This window comes from Carassius gibelio, chromosome B15 (genome assembly GCF_023724105.1).
Source record: "Carassius gibelio isolate Cgi1373 ecotype wild population from Czech Republic chromosome B15, carGib1.2-hapl.c, whole genome shotgun sequence".
NCBI classification, from domain to species: Eukaryota; Metazoa; Chordata; class Actinopteri; order Cypriniformes; family Cyprinidae; genus Carassius; species Carassius gibelio.
The window spans coordinates 26,196,215-26,212,957 of record NC_068410.1 but is presented as its reverse complement, the minus strand read 5'-3'; the positions used below and the strand labels follow the sequence as shown (position 1 = coordinate 26,212,957).

The window sequence follows — 16,743 nt, the reverse complement described above, 5'->3', positions numbered from 1 at the left end:
TGCTCTTCTGTCCTCCAGATCCAGCTGGCTGTCCTCAGAGCAGTGTTTAAACACCCAGCGGTGGAGCAGTGGTTTCTGGCTCTGGAGCTGAGCTCTCTTCCTCCTCACTCTCTGAATCCAGTGCGGCTGAAGCAGCTGTGTGGCCGTCTGACTGAGACCACACTCGCTCTGCTGGAGTCCAGCGCCGCCGCGCTCCGACACCTGGACTCTGTAGAGCTCGTAGACACGTACTCAACCGCAGCGCAGAGAGCCGTTCTCAGAGAACTCCAGGAAAAGAGAAGCAAGTATGTGTCACGCCATTCACAAGTGCTTATTTGAAGAAAGTGAACAGCATATTGAAGGGCTACTCCACACAGAAAAATGATTAGCGATGAGTTGTATTTCATTTGCATCATTCCTTTAAGGGGTTTCTGTCATAATCAGTTTTTCTGATTTTCAAGTCGTGGGATGCATTATGCAATGTGCTCTGGATGTGTAATGTCATTTTTAACTATTTTAATTAGTTATCTGGATATTAGATGCATGCAGTACAGAAGGTTTTCATATGGAGCTCACTATACATGCTGCATAAATCTTATTTGTTTGATGCACCACTGAAAAAAAATCCCTGTTGCTTTTCAGAAGTTGTCCTAAAAAGGAATCTCTGTCTGTCCGAGCGCTCCTGGCTCTACATGATTACATTGACCCGTCAAGCTTGAAGGAGGTGGTGTCCGCCCTGCTGTTGCTTCCTCAGAAGTATCTGGTGGGCCCTGAGAAGCAGCTGAGCGTGTACGGCCGTGCGGTGCTGAAGCTGCTCTCAGACAGCATGAGACGCTTCTCTGAAGACCACAGCAGCTGCATTGCTCTGTCTCAGGCCCACCTGCGAGGTCTGACTGCTCTCCTCACATCCAGCCAGTGTGTGCAGCTCGAGGACTTCCTGCTACAGGTACAAACACTGCACTCCAGCCACCATATAGTTCTTAAAAAAGTCCTCCGTTCACCCTTTTTTGGTCTTCTGCTCTTCAGTTGGAACAGAAATTACTTAATTTATGCCATTAAATCCCAATTACACCTATGAACTTCTAAAAGGTTACATGTTACTTTTATTGTCTTGTTTTCCAATACAAATTTCTAAACGTACTAAAATCAAGAAATATTTAGATGCTAAATAAAGATATGAATTTAGATGCAAATTTAGATGAGAAATTTAATTGGTTTAAAACAAGAACAAATATCATTATTAAAAAAAGGAAAACCTATTTTGCTTTTGAATCAAGTTTTCTGAGCACACTGGCAGATATTTGTTATTTTGTTATTCATAAACTCACTTCATTTGCATAACTTTCACCGAAACAAGACTTACCATCTTGAGCTTTTCTTTTTTGTCAGTTAATCATCATCCTGATTTGGGAATCTTTTTTGCATTGGAAAGCAAGACAAAAATACTAAGAAGAACATCACTCTTTTGCAATATGATCAGATGGCATGTAAAAAGTTGTTTTCATCATATTCTAGTATTTGTTAGCAGAACCTTAAGTTCTTTTAATAAATGACAAAGCACTTAAGAGATGCTTAAAGTCTCAACGGGCCAATCCGTGCTAGATTGAAGGTGTTTAAAAGCCAGAGCTACATTTTCAGGGCTTATTTCAGTCTCCCCAAACAAACTCCAAAATGATCTTTGTTTTGTTCTGATGTTGTTCTGAATGATCTCACACTTGTTTGCTCTCCGGTTTCGCTTGCATGTATAGCTGGGCCTTTAAAGTAGCAGTAATGCACTCACTGATACAGTTCATCAACAGAATGTTTCTCTCTAGGTGCTCTCGCAGGAGCCAAGCACTGCCAAACTCATTCAGACAGACGTTCTCTTGCACTGCATCCAGAGAGAAAGTCCTTCAGCTCAGGCTATGGGGGCTCTTCTTCTGGAGAACTGCTCCACACATGTCCTCAGCTTTGAGCTCTGGTGCTTGGAAGCCTCTAACCTAACACAGATCAGCTCCCAAAACAGCGGCTTCCTGTTTTTACTCAACGCCTACTTGAGGAGAGCCACCACTGATGACCCCACTCGCCCTAAACACAGTCAGTACTGCTGCTTTCATAGAAGGGCTCAAATAATGCTGTTCAAGTTGATTCCGAAGGTTGATTCATGTGGTCTCATCTGTCACCTCGCACAGTTCAGAAGTCAGTCCTGAAGGTCCTGAAGAAGGCTTTACTCTCCGAGCTGTGGCACACAGTGCAGCAAGCAGAAGTTGGGGTTGGGACTGGCCTGCACGTGGAGGTTGTGTCCGGCCTCATCCGACTGGCTGCAGTGAACTCTGACCTCACACCACTTATGAATGATCTACCTGCCATCCTTCAGAAAACCGACAGTAATGAAAGGTAAACTCAGAAAGCCTGACATGAAATAAGTCAGAGTTTTGTATTTTTTTTACGCACGCATGTTAACGGATTCCAGCGTTAACGCGGTTGCGGTCCGTCATTGTGTTCCAGGATTGGTGCGTCTGCAGCAGTGCAGCGATCGTTCACGTACCGAGTAGCGGACTGCAAACGCGTCCTGTGTGAAAGCACAATGAGTATGAGTCCGTGCTGCTTCTGCACCACATACGTAACGCATACGCACTGCAGACGGAGTATGTGTGAAACAGGCGTGCGTCTTGTCGAGGTTTCCATTGGGAAGCTTCTTTAAAAAAAAATTAAAAATTCCCCGAAGCAAACCCGGCGGCATCTTAGCTGCATCCATGTTAGCATGCCTCGTTTGATGTGGTAATTTCACAGTAGGCATACACACATTAGCTTGCATAGTATAGACCCAGCTCCCATCCCAATTTAAGAATAGATTAACGGTGATGCAGATCTCACGTTAATGCAGCACGTTAACGCAGATAACGGCCTACCACTAAAATATATATATATATTAGGGCTGCACGATATTGGGAAAAAACTACATTGCGATATTTTATTTTTCTGCGATATATATTGCGATATGAAATCTAATCTAATTTTTTCTTACAAACAAAAATGGCGTGAGCACACTTACATTCTCATTTTAAATGATTTAAACATCAGAGTATTATTTAAATTAGAGTAAATTATTTGTTTGTAACTTTAGGATATGGTTTGAATTGTTAACATATTAACTAACATGATCTTACCACGAGCAATACTTTTGTTACTATATTTATTAATCTTTGTTTATCTTAGTTTATAACACAGCTGTTCATTGTTTGGTAATGTTACTTCACAGTGCATTAACTATGTTAACAAATACTGTACAACTTTTGATTTCAACAATGAAGGCTATAGCCTAAATATTGAAATTAACAATGTTGTAGAAGTGCAGTTTAGTAATAGTAAATGTTAAATAATGAAGTTAAATAGTTTAATAAATAGAACATTATTGTAAAGTGTTACAGATTTTTTTGTTATACACCAATTCAGACGTCTTGTGAGTTCAGTGTTGAACAGGTTATTCGTTTAAACCATTCATTAAATTGAATCGGTTCAAAGGAATCATTAGTTTGCGAAATTGTTTTTTTTGACACCATCGTGTCAATTGATTTTGATTAATATGCGCGAGGGAGAGAGAGCAAGACAGCGCTTGTGGTGTTTGAAGACGTGAAGGTGAGCGTGCATGCGCGGCTGGGACTCTCTCTCTCTCTTTCTCTCTCTCTCTCTTGCGCGCTGTCATGCTCTCTCTCTCTCTCTGCTCGTTCTTATATGCGCTCTGTTAAATTGACAGGACTTAAACTGTGCAATTAATCCCCAAATCATATTCGGCAAAGGCTGGGGAGCAGCTGCCCATACAGTTAATGAATAACGGATCAACTACGACAGCCTACATCGCACATCCTGCAATGTGACAATCGAGGATTCGTACATCGCGATGTTGATGCTTAAACGACACATTGTGCAGCCCTAATAAATATAATATATATATATATATATATATATATATATATATATATATATATATTCAAAATGTATGTATGTATGTATATAAATGTATATACTTAATAAATATACACACATTTTGTAAACAAAAACTTTTATTTTGGAAGTGATTAATCCCGATGAATCGTTTGGCATCAATGCTGTCAATCGACTTTGTTTATATTAGTGCCGGGCAACAATTACACATTTTTTATCGTGATCGATCACGTGATTTTCTGCAATCAATCACACTATATATTTTACATTTTTACAATGTTGGGGGTTCTATTCCCCGGGAACACATTATAGGTAAAAATTGATAGCCTGAATACACTGAAGGTCGATAAAAGCGTCTGCTAAATGCATAAATTTAATTTAATTGTAACTATTTGCAAAATTCACATAACACACTTCAAAAGTGGTGTATTGCACACTTTAAATTTAAAACTACTACTATATGAAGTTCAATAACATTTGTTTGCAAACACTTTAAATAATGCTTTTTACAGCAGTGTTCCCTTTACATTTTTAGCAGTTAAATTATTTAACTTAAACATTAGTGTAATTACGTTAAATATTAATGTAATTTTATGTATTAATACATAAAATATTAATACATGGAAAGATTGAAACTTCCTCTTTTTGTTACTAAGGTGTATATTGATTTTCATTTGGACACATCCTACTTTTATTCTGTGTATGCCTTGCATTTTTGATACATGCTTGAACTAAAACTTTGAGGATTCAAAAGTTTTTATTTGCATAACATTTTCTGAAACCTCTGGTTTCAGGTGGAAGCTGGCCGACTCCATCAGTGAAAAACTGTCCGGTTCAGAGGAACTGTGTCAGTGGAGGAAGTCTCTGCTTTCAGCTGCTCTCCTCTGGCTTTCTGATGTGTATAAAGAACAGAAAGAATCCCAATCTCTTCATGAAGAGACCATGCTTACAAGACTCAAGTCACTGCTGGTGAGTCCGTATGGTCCTGGCCATGGTTAAAGCATGTAAACAGTACTTTCTGATAGCAGTGTGTCAGTATTATTCAAGTGATGCAGAGTTTTCCAGATTAAGATGGCTTGATGGTTGAAAAAGATTAGTGATGCAGTTTTTAAAAGTACAATATTACTTGCCAACAGTTATAAGTATTATTGTTGTACTATTGAAAACTGAGAGTTGCATATTTTAAACATTAACATCTGCTTGCCTTGTTCAAACTGAGGGACAAGTCAGAATTTCTAACTTTTTTTTCAATCATCCATAATAATTATATTCAAAGGTACAGCACAGTTGTAATGTGTTGACCAACTATTCACTTTTTTATAAGAAATGTGTTTGTGTTGTGTCACTGTTGTATTTAACACACAATACTGATCATTTTATTTACAGATATTAACTGCTGTTAGTTGAAAAGTCAAACAAGCATAATGACCTAATAACTTTAGCAGTAATGTGTAGTTGTTTAGCATGAATATTGCTCCGTCTTCAGCTGATGTATCTGCATGTTGGGTTTATTACAGACCTTTCCAGAAAATATCACTGCATCAGACTGGAACACCTTCGTTAAGTCTGGGCTGAAGTAAGTGGTTCTTCTCTTAATTAACAAAACTAAATTGGATCTAAACTATTTGCTAACTCTGTACTCAGCTGACAGTATCGTTGTCACTCTCAGGTATCGATACCGTGACCCTAACTTCTTGGGCACCTTAACCACACTGCTGGAGGTCATTTATGGGACACCAGAGACCCCTAAAGAGCTGTTGCCTCTGGCTACCGTCCACATGATGACCACCAGTCACTCTCTGTTCTTACCCACAATGCTCTCCACACAGGACGATTCTGACAGTCTTCATCTGTCTAAAGGTAAAGCTATATCAGCAGCTCTAGATCCTTCTCCAGAGACACTTCTGAACACATGACCCAGAAGATTGTTTTTTTGAATCTGTCTAACATCGTTTTCACTCAATATCCTGTTAATCTTGAGTACATATAGAGTAGTACTGCATCCTTCATAACTCCAAAAAGTCTTTATTTTTATTATATTCATAAGAGAAAGATAGTCTGTACCAATTTTTCCCGGAAAAACACGACCGACTGGAGGCGTGATGTGTGGGCGGAGCTAAAGAATCACAAGCGCCAGTAGGCTTTTGTGTTGAGCGCGTCTGGAAGCTGTGACAGCTGTGAGGAAAAAACCATCCAAAACAAACCATAGCTTACAGTCAGATTCAGCCGTTTATTTATGACCCAGAATCAGATCCAGAGGCTGAAACTGAACAAGAGCAGCAGCAGCAAGGACTCGCTCCGAGCGGGGCTCGAACCCGGGTCTCCGATGGGAGGCGGACGCACTAACAAGAAGGCAGAGATATTTTAAGCACTTTTACTCACCGCCTGTGGTTCCAACACACGATCGTGGCCCTTTTTTGTTGGGACTGCATTATCCTTAAGAAATAAACGATGTGCAAATCCGGCGTCAAACTGGGCCTTGTTTGTAAAACAAGCATTTTAGAAATGCAGGGAACAAACACAAACACTTGCACAACTCCGTTGATGCTCTGTAAAAATAAACTCCATCCACTGGTCCCTTAATGCTGTTTCTCTTTTGGTAATCTGTGCAGGGTTGTCTTGCCCTGGCAACCAAAAACACACTTCTTTTGTGACATTTGGCGACGCTCTCGCTCTGATCAGTGAATGTCTGTGCTCTCAGTGCTCTGGTCTACGGGAGCGCGCTCTTCCGGCAGAAGTGCGTCAGGACCCATATAAGGAAATTCCGCTCCATCTAACGTCACACAGAGCCATACTCGAAAAAAACTTTCCGAAACTTCCTTCAAACGTACAACTTAATTTTTGAAACTTTGTCCATGTTTAGCATGGGAATCCAACTCTTTAACAGTGTAAAAAAAAGTATGCGTGTATATATATATATATATATATATATATATATATATATATATATATATATATATATATATATATATATATATATATATATATATATATATATATATATATATATTAAGGGTGTAACGGTACGCAAAAATCACGGTTCAGTACGTACCTCGGTTTTAAAGTCACGGTTCGGTTCATTTTCTGTACAGTAAGGGAAATAAATGCAAACATTAAACTGCAGGTTGTTTATTACTATAAACTTTTTTTCAACAATTTGTTTACACTTTTTAAAAATACTTTTTAATAGAATATATATAAAATAAAAAAGAATAAGAAATAAAATACTGCAAATAAAATGCTGCAAAGTTCTCCACTAAATAAAATACTCTCAGGCTCAAACCAATATTATATAATAAAATATAATGGAAAAATATAAATAAATAACTATGATTACAGTGCAGCATTACCAATCCCAGCTTGTAGGCCTGCTCATATTTAAAAAATATATATCACTTTTCCAGCATCAACAGTTTCAGTTTTTAGACCTGCTCAGATTTCGTTATTGTGTTGGACTGACCAGAATTAAGAGCAAAGGTCTGTTTAAATGCTGACGGGAGCTGCGTTTGAATTACAATCGTTTTTTCCTGGTTGTAGTGATGTTCATACTTGCGTGATACCTTTTGAAAACCTTAGGCCGGTGACACACTGGCATATTGCACCTGTCAAACATAGTCTATTTTGCCATCAATACTGTTGACGGTGTCCTTTATCAGTAAGCTTTATATTTATGCTCAACATGAAGTATAGATATTGTTGTCGTGAAGACAAGATCCTGGTCTGTCTGCGGCCTCCCTCACCTACAGCAGCAGCGCGCCATCGCCGCGTCAGGCACGATTCTGGTTAAGACACAGAAAACGCGAAGCAACTGACACGCAGCAGAAACGCCATGCTCACGCCACGCAGCCAGTGTGTCACCGGCCTTAGAATCAGCTGCAGGGCGGGATTTGCGCTGAACGCAGAGACTTCCGCCACTTATTATGTTCGTTTGGAAACACGAAAATGTACTTTTGTTACGCGCACAGAATATTGCATTCCGTCATTCGGTACACATGTGCACCGTACCAAAAGCCCTGTACCGAAACGGTCCGGTACGAATATACATACCGTTACACCCTATATATATTTAATTTAAATTAAATTTATGCATTTAGCAGATGCTTCTATCCAAAACAACTTTCAGACTAACATTTTTTACCTAATGTGTTCCCTGGGAATTGAACCTACAACCTTGTGCCGCTAATGCAATGTTCTACAACCTTGAGCCACAGGAACACTATATATATATGTGTGTGTGTGTGTGTGTGTGTGTGTGTGTGTGTGTGTGTGTGTGTGTGTGTGTGTATCTATATTTATATATTTTTTCATCAATTAACTATCATTATGTTGCATCCCTATAAACTACAGTATTACTATACTTGGGACTATGTATTCAAAGAACCCCCTCTGAATGATCTATAAATTTTTTTCCCTCCCCAGAGTCATTGGTGTCTCTCCTGCTCATGCTGGTGAAGCAATGTCCTGAAGTTTGTAACATCAATCACTTCCTTGTGCTTCTCGGTGCATATGGAGCTTCGCTGAGCACAACAGGTAAGACCTGTCCAGTAGACATGGTTCATTTGGTTTGGACTTTAGATGAAGTCTGCTGTGTGATTTAGTCAAATCTCTTGATTTTCACAGATCAGAAGATTTTACTCCTTTTCCAGGAATATGAGAAGAACAACATTAGTCTTACAGAGTTTCAGTATGTGTTCAGCATTCATTTCCACTAACAGAGAATGGTTGTTCAGTGCAAACATCATTATTCGTGTCTGTTTGTTGTCAGGTATGTGCTCTGGGGCCCTGCCGCGGTTGAACACCATAAAGCCCGGAAGAGTCTGGGACATTCACTGTGGCAGAAGCCCAGCTCAGAGCAGCTGCTGTCTCTGCTCGCTGCAGACAGGATGTTAAACACCGTCACACACTTCCCACAGCAGCGACACATCATCCCTCGGGTCAGTAGGGACAGTCGCTTAGATTACATGACCAACAGTTTTATAAAAGATGCCTTTGAAGGATTTTTACTGACCCTCAGGCAATGAGGAAAATTAAAATTAAATGCGGAAAATTAACGCCATCCAACATGTGGACGAGTTTGTTTCTTCATTGCAACAGATTTGGAGAAATGTAGCATTACATCACTTACTCACTAATGGATGCTCTGCAGTGAATGGGTGCCGTGAGAATGAGTCCAAACAGCTGAGAAATACATCAAAATAATCAACAAGTATTCCACACAGCGTCAGTTGTCACTTCATATTTTTTATGATGTGAAACGTAGGTTTGCAATAAACAAATCTTTCATTAAGACCATCTAAAATATGAGTGCTCGATCCAAAGTGTTGCTTCCTCCAGTGAAAAAATAATCAAGTCTTCGGAAATCTTCACAGATCAAGCATTGTTTACAAGTGAAAAATGGTCCAAAACCGCTCTAAACAAGAATGTGGGAGGATTTTAATGTGAGAGACAACAGGAAATGGACTTTTTTTCACTGGAGGAAGTGTTATTATTGATTATGTTGGCCAGCAACAATGGTTTAAAGTTAAAACGCCTTAATGATAGAATTGTTTTTAACAAAGCAGTTTCTCACTTTTACGTGACGTTAACTGATGGACTGGAGTGGTGTGGATCACTTGTGAATTATTGTATTGTATTTATTTCATCAGATGTTAAAAAATCGTTCTGACGGCACCCATTCACTGCACAGGATCCGCTGGTGAGAAAGTGATGTAATGCTACATTTCTCCAAATCTGTTGCAATGAAGAAACAAACTCGTCCACATGTTGGATGTCGTTAATTTTCCGCATTTTTACATTTTTTGGTGAACTGTTTCTTTAACACGTGGTATTTTAAGAAACAAGATCAAGTAAAAATAAACATTAAGGTATGAAAAGTGTCTCTCGCCCAATTCCATTGCTGTAAATGCTTTGCTTTTGTTGTATGGAAAGAAATATGTCATTTGAAAATGTCCTTTTTTCCTTTAAAACATAAATCATGTAGGTTTAGAATGATATAAGGGAGAATATATATATTTTTTATTAATATTATTTTGTGTTGTTCCTTTTACTCTTTTTTTTAATTTAAAGATACACTTTTACGTGCTGCTTGAACAGCATCTATCTCTCTCTCTACAGGAGAGTAAAAACCTGTTCTACACACAGGAAGACAAGCTTTCTCTAGATCTGTCATCTCTGTATGACCCCTGCTTCCTCCTGCCTTTGTTCAGCTTCATCCTTCGGCCAGGTAACCTGACGAGTCTTGCCCAGAATGCTCTTTTTTGCTTGTGCATTGCACTTGATTTGAGTTTGAACCCTGACATGTACTTCATCCTCTGCCTGCGAGCCTGATCTTGAAGGTCACGTTATGTTTCCCTGTGTTAACCTGTGCTGTCACCTGTGTCTCTCTGGTCAGAGTGTGCAGTAGACTGTCAGAAGTTTGTTTCCAGTCATGCTTTGGGCGTCACAGTGACGGCCCTGAGCAGCTACGACCCCAAAGTGAGGGCCGCAGCGTACCAAGTCCTGGGGTCCTTTTATCAACACCTCGAGGGCGCTCGGTTCAGAGAGAAGAGACAGGTGGAGAACTTTCACCATTGACTCCTTCAGCTAGATTTATTTGAATAGTGTTAGATACTAAACGCTTTCTTTTGCTACCTCCATATTTATGCAATTAGAAATACCGCTGCTTTGAGACGTCTTTCAAAAAAAAAGACTCAATTTTTAAATAGTGTAAAATAATACAGTGCAATATAATGTAATCTGTTTCTATGTAACATCCAGGTACTGTACCTGCTTGACACTGTGAAGAACGGGATCCCAAAGCAAAACCAACGGATGCCGAATGTGCACGTGGCCTACATCACTAAAGTTGCTCAGCAAATCTTGAGACCCGGTGAGAGCCGTATAAACTAACTCGACATTGTAATATTGATTCTGTGAGAGTTTGCCAAAACCAAGAGGTCAACTTTTTTATTTCTTCCCCCACTGCAGAGGAACACATGTACATGGTGGTAAACAAATTTCTTTTGGGAACTCAGTTTCTGGACCTGAAGAGAGTTCCTGACTTCTTCAAACTCTTCTACAGTTTTGATCTGGAGGTATTAAACGTCAGATTTAAAAGACGAGCTCGCTGCTATTAGACTCTTTGGGGTGCATAGCATGCTTATAGAGGATACAGTATATATATTCAGAAATGTACTATGATGTGGTCTCCAAAGGAACTGTTTTGTGTCTCTGTCCAGCGCAAACAGGAGCGCGAGTGGGTGTTGAGCGTGTTGGAGGAAGGGGTCCGGGACAAGCACTGCTATGAGATCTGTGAGAAGCAGGGCATCTATCAGACCCTGATGGGTTTCGCAAGCACACCGCTCTGTGACCAGGCCTCTCAGGTGCACCCAAAATCTAACTCCGCTTTGGTTTAAATGTTGGATTAAATATGGCTTGAAATGTAAGTTTGAAGTTTCTGCTCTGCTGTTCCAGATCCAGATTGTGAATGTCCTGCGGCAGACCGCTCATGTGAACAAGGCGGCTTACAACCTCACCAAAGAGCATGGAGTCTTGACGTGGATATTACAGCTTCTAGACAAGAGGTGAGGGGTGGATTTTGCTCAACGGGACGCCTTGGCGTGTGCCTTAAGTGTGCCCTGCAGCCATTGATTGTGTTTGTGTCCTGTAGGTATTTTGACAGCAAGTTGTTGAGTTCAGTCATCGAGTTGCTTCATGCTCTGTGGTTCACTAATCTGGGAAATAAAGAGAGTAAACCAGAAGCAAACAGCACTACATCAGAGCGGCCGCAGACTTCAGGCAAATGTCTTCCTCTGTCGATCATCAGTGAGTTCCTGTGCACACTGCTCTCCATCATCAGACACCTGGGGTAAGAGCATCAAAACATCAAGCTTGATACATAAAGATGGGCTTCCTGTCAGGATAAATTAGCGGTAGATTAAACTTAAATTTCAAATTTCATTTAAAAAACTTATAATAGGTTTATGGGTTTACCTGTTCCAAAACAGCCATATATTAACTTTTTAACAACCAATTTCCACTTTTCTTTTTGAACCGTAGAACAGGGGTTAGAGGTCAAGTATTTACTTGAAGTACTGACATTTTAGGTTAATACTTCAGTAATTTAGCGACACGTCCACGGTTCTCCAATTCAAATAAATAGATACCTACCTTTTTTCTCAGTATTTTTAGTGAGCGTTTAGTTTGATTTTAATATGAAGATTGTAAGTTCAAGTTTGTTTTGATTCATTGTGCAGCCCCTTTTGTTTATTTTAATGTTACATTTGATTAAATTAATTACGAACGGCCCGTTCACACCGAGGAAGATGACTATAAAGGTAATGATAAAGATAGTTATAAAAAAATCATTCACAACACAGACATGACGATAAAATCATAGAGAGACCATAAAGCTGGAATCACTTTCAGAACCATTTTTTCCAGCCAATCAGAATACATCCTGATAGTGAGCTTGAGAATTTAAACGGGAATAAACAGACGATATCGTTCGCTGGTGTGGACGCTTGTATCATTATCGTTCTTGATGTGAACTTGGCTTAACTCGTGTCATAAATCCTCTTCAACATCATCTTTTGCAAAGCCTAAATTACATTAAGATAGATTCATAAATCAATCAGTGCTGAAATGCAGGGGTGTTAGACAGGACGTGCAGAGCAGTGGGTGCTACACACCGTGAGGAACAGTGCAGTAGGGGGAATGGGCGTCACAGGCTGAAGTATGAGCATACTGGATTAGCCTTAATATTAGCTAGTTAGCGACCACATGCAATCACTGTTCATTTTTCAATCAGGTGTTTTCTTTGCTTCTGTTCCTGATTAGGAGTGGTGTGAATGCACCTCAGATAAAGGCGTTCCTGCACACACTCTCCTCTGTACTGTTGCATTGTGGGACAGCTCTCAGTGCTCACGAGGAGGCCGGCTGGCTGACACTGCACCCACAGAAGCTACAGTGCTCTGAAGTCCTCCGTCTCCTGCAGCGCTGGGCGGCACTGGCCCACGATGCCTCACTGCTGTCTGCCCTGCAGACGCTCGTCAACAAACACAGAGTCAAAGAGCTGATGGGTAAGACTCGAAACACTCAAACTGACACTCCAGCTTCAGCACAGTGTACCAATACAAATTCTGTCACGATTTATTCACTGTCATGTCCTTCCAGAACTATTTCCTGTCAACGGTCCATGTTTTGTACCATGCACTGTAGTATTTAGCATGATCATGTGTTTTTGTAAATGTGTGGTGTGGTGTTGATTACCTCAAAGATTTATTGAAATTTTCTCTTTAAAACAAAATTTTTAAATATTTAAATGCTAAATAGTACAAAATTAAACTGTTAACCTGATTTAAGTGTGAAAACAACAACTTTTTTCTGTGTCTTTTAATTTTGGCAGTTTTATAAATGCTAAAATGATGGTAAAAAAATATTTACAAAACTGTGCTGATCAAAAAAACATGCATTGTTTGGTTAATATATTTATCGCATTTTTTTTTTTTTTCAAGTTTGTTTAAATACTAAGTGTTTATTTTCCTTAATGCATGTATGTATTTAGGAAAAACATGTTAGATTTATATTGTAATGATAAAAACCTTCGTATTCATCGGGAAGGAGGAGGCGGGAACCGGCGGACAATCAAAATGAAACTTTAATAATCACAAAACAAACAAAACAGCGCGCCAGCCCCTCACGGACGACTGATGCGCGCAAATAAAAAGCAAAACATAAAATAAGGCCCAGGCCTGGTCCTCTCTTGTCCTTCACTATCGTCGCTCCAGTTTTATATCCTTCCATCTCCTACGTGGGACTCGAGACTGGCGGTGGGGTGCAGGTGTCGCTGATTTCCCAATCACTCCGCCGGCCTCACTCCTTGTTCCCACGTCCCTCAGCCCCGCCCCACTCGCCACATATATATATAATATAAATTATATGCAAGTACAAATATATATATATTTTAAAATATATACATGTATGTGTTTGAATTTATATATACATAATAAATACTCACAGTACACACGCATAGTATTTACATAAAAGCAATTAATCGTTCTGCAGCTCTATATATATATATTATAGTTATTTATTGAAGAACTGACTGCCAGAAAATGTATTATTCTTTTAGCATTCCTGTTCTATTTGTTTAATTCATGTGCATGCACTGCATAAAAGTGGGAGTACATTTTTATTGAACTTTTATTGTGACACTGAGGATTGGAGAAATGCCTGCTGGGAATTCAGCTTTGCGATTACAAACTACATAAAACATTCAAATATATTAACATAAGCAGGTGTTATTTTAACTTGAAATAATAAATGTTTCACAATATACAGTTTTTTTTCTGTAAGTTTTAATCAAAAGAAGAAAAAAAGTAATGCATCCATGGTTTGAGTAAAGTGACTCCTTTTAAAAACATTCAATAAATCTTTCCAAACTTTTGAACACTCGTGTGTATATAGCCAGTCCTTGGCCTTGTGGAAGCTAGATGAATGTTAGACACACAGATATCACGTGTTTTGACACATTCTTGTTCCTAACTAAACATTTCTTGTGTTTATTCAGGCTTTGGAAGAGAGAAAGGGCAAGGAAAATGCCACTCAGCGAAGCACGCTCCATTTCGAATGGAAAAACAGACAGAAACTGTTAATGGACAAGAGGGAAATCTGGGGCAGGCTCTGCTGGACGAGTGTAAACCGCTTCTTAGAAACATCCTCACACACTGGGAACCCAAAGAAAAAAGCCTTTCTAGTTCCAAGCCTGAACCCTTCACCACGGACAAACCTGAGTCGAGCGATCTAGATGATGCCACCGCGTCTTTAATTCTCAAGTGGGTCCTCAAGACATTGACGGAGAGTCCCTATGATGACAGCAGCACCGTAGCGATTTTAAAATGGTTCAGTAGCATCATACTGCCGCGTACAAGTATCATAGATGCCATTCTGACGGATGAAGGCATGAGAATGGACTTCCTCAGATTATATCACCAGACATGTGAGCATGGCTCCGCTGTGGACACCCTGCAGCTGTTCTCTAGAGTCATGCTCCGATTGCTGGAGGCACACAGCACTTCTCTGAATGGCTTTCACCAGACGGTGTTAAGAACCTGCTTGCTTACAAACACAGGCGATGAAGCCGAGAGAGGTGAGGTTACAGTCCGAGAGCGCTACAGTCAATCCCATTCAATTTCAGCATTCAGATTTCTAATCAAGTAAGCCAAGAGTGTGATTGTGTTTAATAAAAAGCAAGCAAAAGAGTGCATATATCCTTGTGATGAACTACACTACCCATAATCCTAAAAAAAAAGCCATCCACCAATCAGAACAGTTGCTGGGGAGAGTTGTCTGAAATAGCAAATCTCTGCCAAATATCCAGTCCCTTGAAGCACTGTGATGTCACGAAATAGAGCAGTCTTAAACCGATTGCATATGTATAGGCTGATTTGCAAATATTTTTGGGGGACCGTAACATTTTGTCATAAATGCAGTAAAAACATGTTTGAAAATATTTGAAAGTGTAGTTTAGTTCTGTGATGCAAAGCTGAATTTGTGTCTCCTTCCACTGATATGATGTTGGTTTTGTTGACAGAAAGCGGACTGAAACTGCTCTCGCTGTACATCAGTGAGCTCTGGAGTGGAGCGCGGTCCCCTGACCTCCTGCTGACCCATGCCAGACTGCTGCGCCACAGGACGCCCATCGGGACGCCCAAACCTCACGTCCTGCGCATGTGTGAAGACATCCTGTCCGAGTCATGATTACACTGTTTTACAAAATAGCCCTAAAGAGAGTTGAGTGGATCTTTTTGTAATTTTATAGTTGTTTAAAATAAAAAAGATCGTCAAACAGGTTTTTGTGGTGGTTTGAATCATTTTGAAAATTTGACTTAGTCCGATGGTTGTATTTAAGGATGTATTCTTCACTGATACTGACAAGAATATCAGATATCCATCTAGAATATCAGAAACCATGCCAAAATCTAGAATATATTCTCATCCGTTGTAGTTAATATTCAAGTGAATGTTGTATGCAATACATTTTAATTTCAGAAATTGTATGTACACCTCGTTTGTCATTATTAAAGTTCATATAAATAAACCGACACATTCATCATGATGTGGTTTAATGGCAGAGGCTCAGTTGTCACTTGAACTGAAATATGAAATGGATCCTCATGGGTTTAGTTTCTTCTTGAAGTTGCTTCTTCTTAGTTTCGTTTCTGAGGAGACCCGTAGCTTTTCATCAATGGCAACCCAGATTTTTGGACACGAGGGCCTCTACATAAACATAAGAAAAGGAATAACCACCGCATAAAATATTTGTTCTTTTCTTAATCATTAATATCCCAATGGATATTTTTAAACCATTATCTGCATGAGTATTATGATTTCTATAGATTCAAAAAAAGAATTGTTTAAAAAAAGCGCTGTATTGTACTTTTTTTTTATATATATAATGAAAAAATAAACATGCATTTAAAATCCAAATTGTGTAATAATAATAGTAAAATGTACTGTTTATGCTTGCTTACCTCGGAAGTTGCCTTGAGTGTGATATAAGTGACAAAATCAAGAAGAAAAATCCAATGAATGCAGCTAGAATGATCCAGAATATTATGACGACTGAATCTAATAATGAAGAGAACACAGTTAGGCATTAGATTCTCAGAAACAGAGTAATCAAAAGGAGGATGTGAAGTATCTCACATCTGTTGTACTTGAGAGCACTGGCGTTGACGGAGACCGGATCGATGTAATCATAGTAGTACTCGTAATCCCACACATACTCTGAAGACGACTCTGTGGAGTTTTTCATTGTCTTTGATTCTGTGAGTCAGTGTGAGTCTGAGCCAGAGCACT

General features: G+C 39.4%; 2 protein-coding genes across 2 annotated transcripts in view; one reads left to right on the top strand and one right to left on the bottom strand.

Moving 5' to 3' along the window:
* Positions 1 to 16,000, top strand: part of urb1 (URB1 ribosome biogenesis homolog) — a 27,606-nt gene extending 11,606 nt beyond the window's left edge. Inside the window, exons 22-41 of the mRNA XM_052576110.1 lie at positions 19 to 284; positions 622 to 925; positions 1,794 to 2,055; positions 2,151 to 2,355; positions 4,698 to 4,872; positions 5,421 to 5,479; positions 5,573 to 5,763; positions 8,323 to 8,433; positions 8,524 to 8,587; positions 8,669 to 8,837; positions 10,018 to 10,126; positions 10,295 to 10,455; positions 10,660 to 10,771; positions 10,870 to 10,976; positions 11,121 to 11,264; positions 11,356 to 11,465; positions 11,552 to 11,749; positions 12,721 to 12,962; positions 14,453 to 15,031; positions 15,476 to 16,000. Coding sequence (XP_052432070.1) covers positions 19 to 284; positions 622 to 925; positions 1,794 to 2,055; positions 2,151 to 2,355; positions 4,698 to 4,872; positions 5,421 to 5,479; positions 5,573 to 5,763; positions 8,323 to 8,433; positions 8,524 to 8,587; positions 8,669 to 8,837; positions 10,018 to 10,126; positions 10,295 to 10,455; positions 10,660 to 10,771; positions 10,870 to 10,976; positions 11,121 to 11,264; positions 11,356 to 11,465; positions 11,552 to 11,749; positions 12,721 to 12,962; positions 14,453 to 15,031; positions 15,476 to 15,642 — 3,735 coding nt within the window. The 3' untranslated portion in view covers positions 15,643 to 16,000. The remainder of the gene's footprint in view (positions 1 to 18; positions 285 to 621; positions 926 to 1,793; positions 2,056 to 2,150; positions 2,356 to 4,697; positions 4,873 to 5,420; positions 5,480 to 5,572; positions 5,764 to 8,322; positions 8,434 to 8,523; positions 8,588 to 8,668; positions 8,838 to 10,017; positions 10,127 to 10,294; positions 10,456 to 10,659; positions 10,772 to 10,869; positions 10,977 to 11,120; positions 11,265 to 11,355; positions 11,466 to 11,551; positions 11,750 to 12,720; positions 12,963 to 14,452; positions 15,032 to 15,475) is intronic.
* LOC127972590 (melanocortin-2 receptor accessory protein-like) lies at positions 15,994 to 16,743 on the bottom strand. The gene is made up of 3 exons (XM_052576216.1): positions 16,591 to 16,743; positions 16,416 to 16,512; positions 15,994 to 16,161 (listed from the first exon to the last, which is right to left on the bottom strand). The coding sequence occupies exons 1-3, from the start codon at positions 16,697 to 16,699 to the stop codon at positions 16,092 to 16,094; spliced, it is 276 nt and encodes a 91-aa protein (XP_052432176.1). The 5' UTR covers positions 16,700 to 16,743; the 3' UTR covers positions 15,994 to 16,091.

Excerpts from the sequence above, each read along its gene's own strand:
- LOC127972590 (XM_052576216.1), bottom strand. The coding sequence starts at position 16,699 with ATGAAAAACTCCACAGAGTCGTCTTCAGAGTATGTGTGGGATTACGAG. Across the intron at positions 16,513-16,590 it reads TGCTCTCAAGTACAACAGAT|ATTCAGTCGTCATAATATTC; the intron begins GTGAGATACTTC and ends CTTCATTATTAG. Across the intron at positions 16,162-16,415 it reads CACTCAAGGCAACTTCCGAG|AGGCCCTCGTGTCCAAAAAT; the intron begins GTAAGCAAGCAT and ends ATGTTTATGTAG.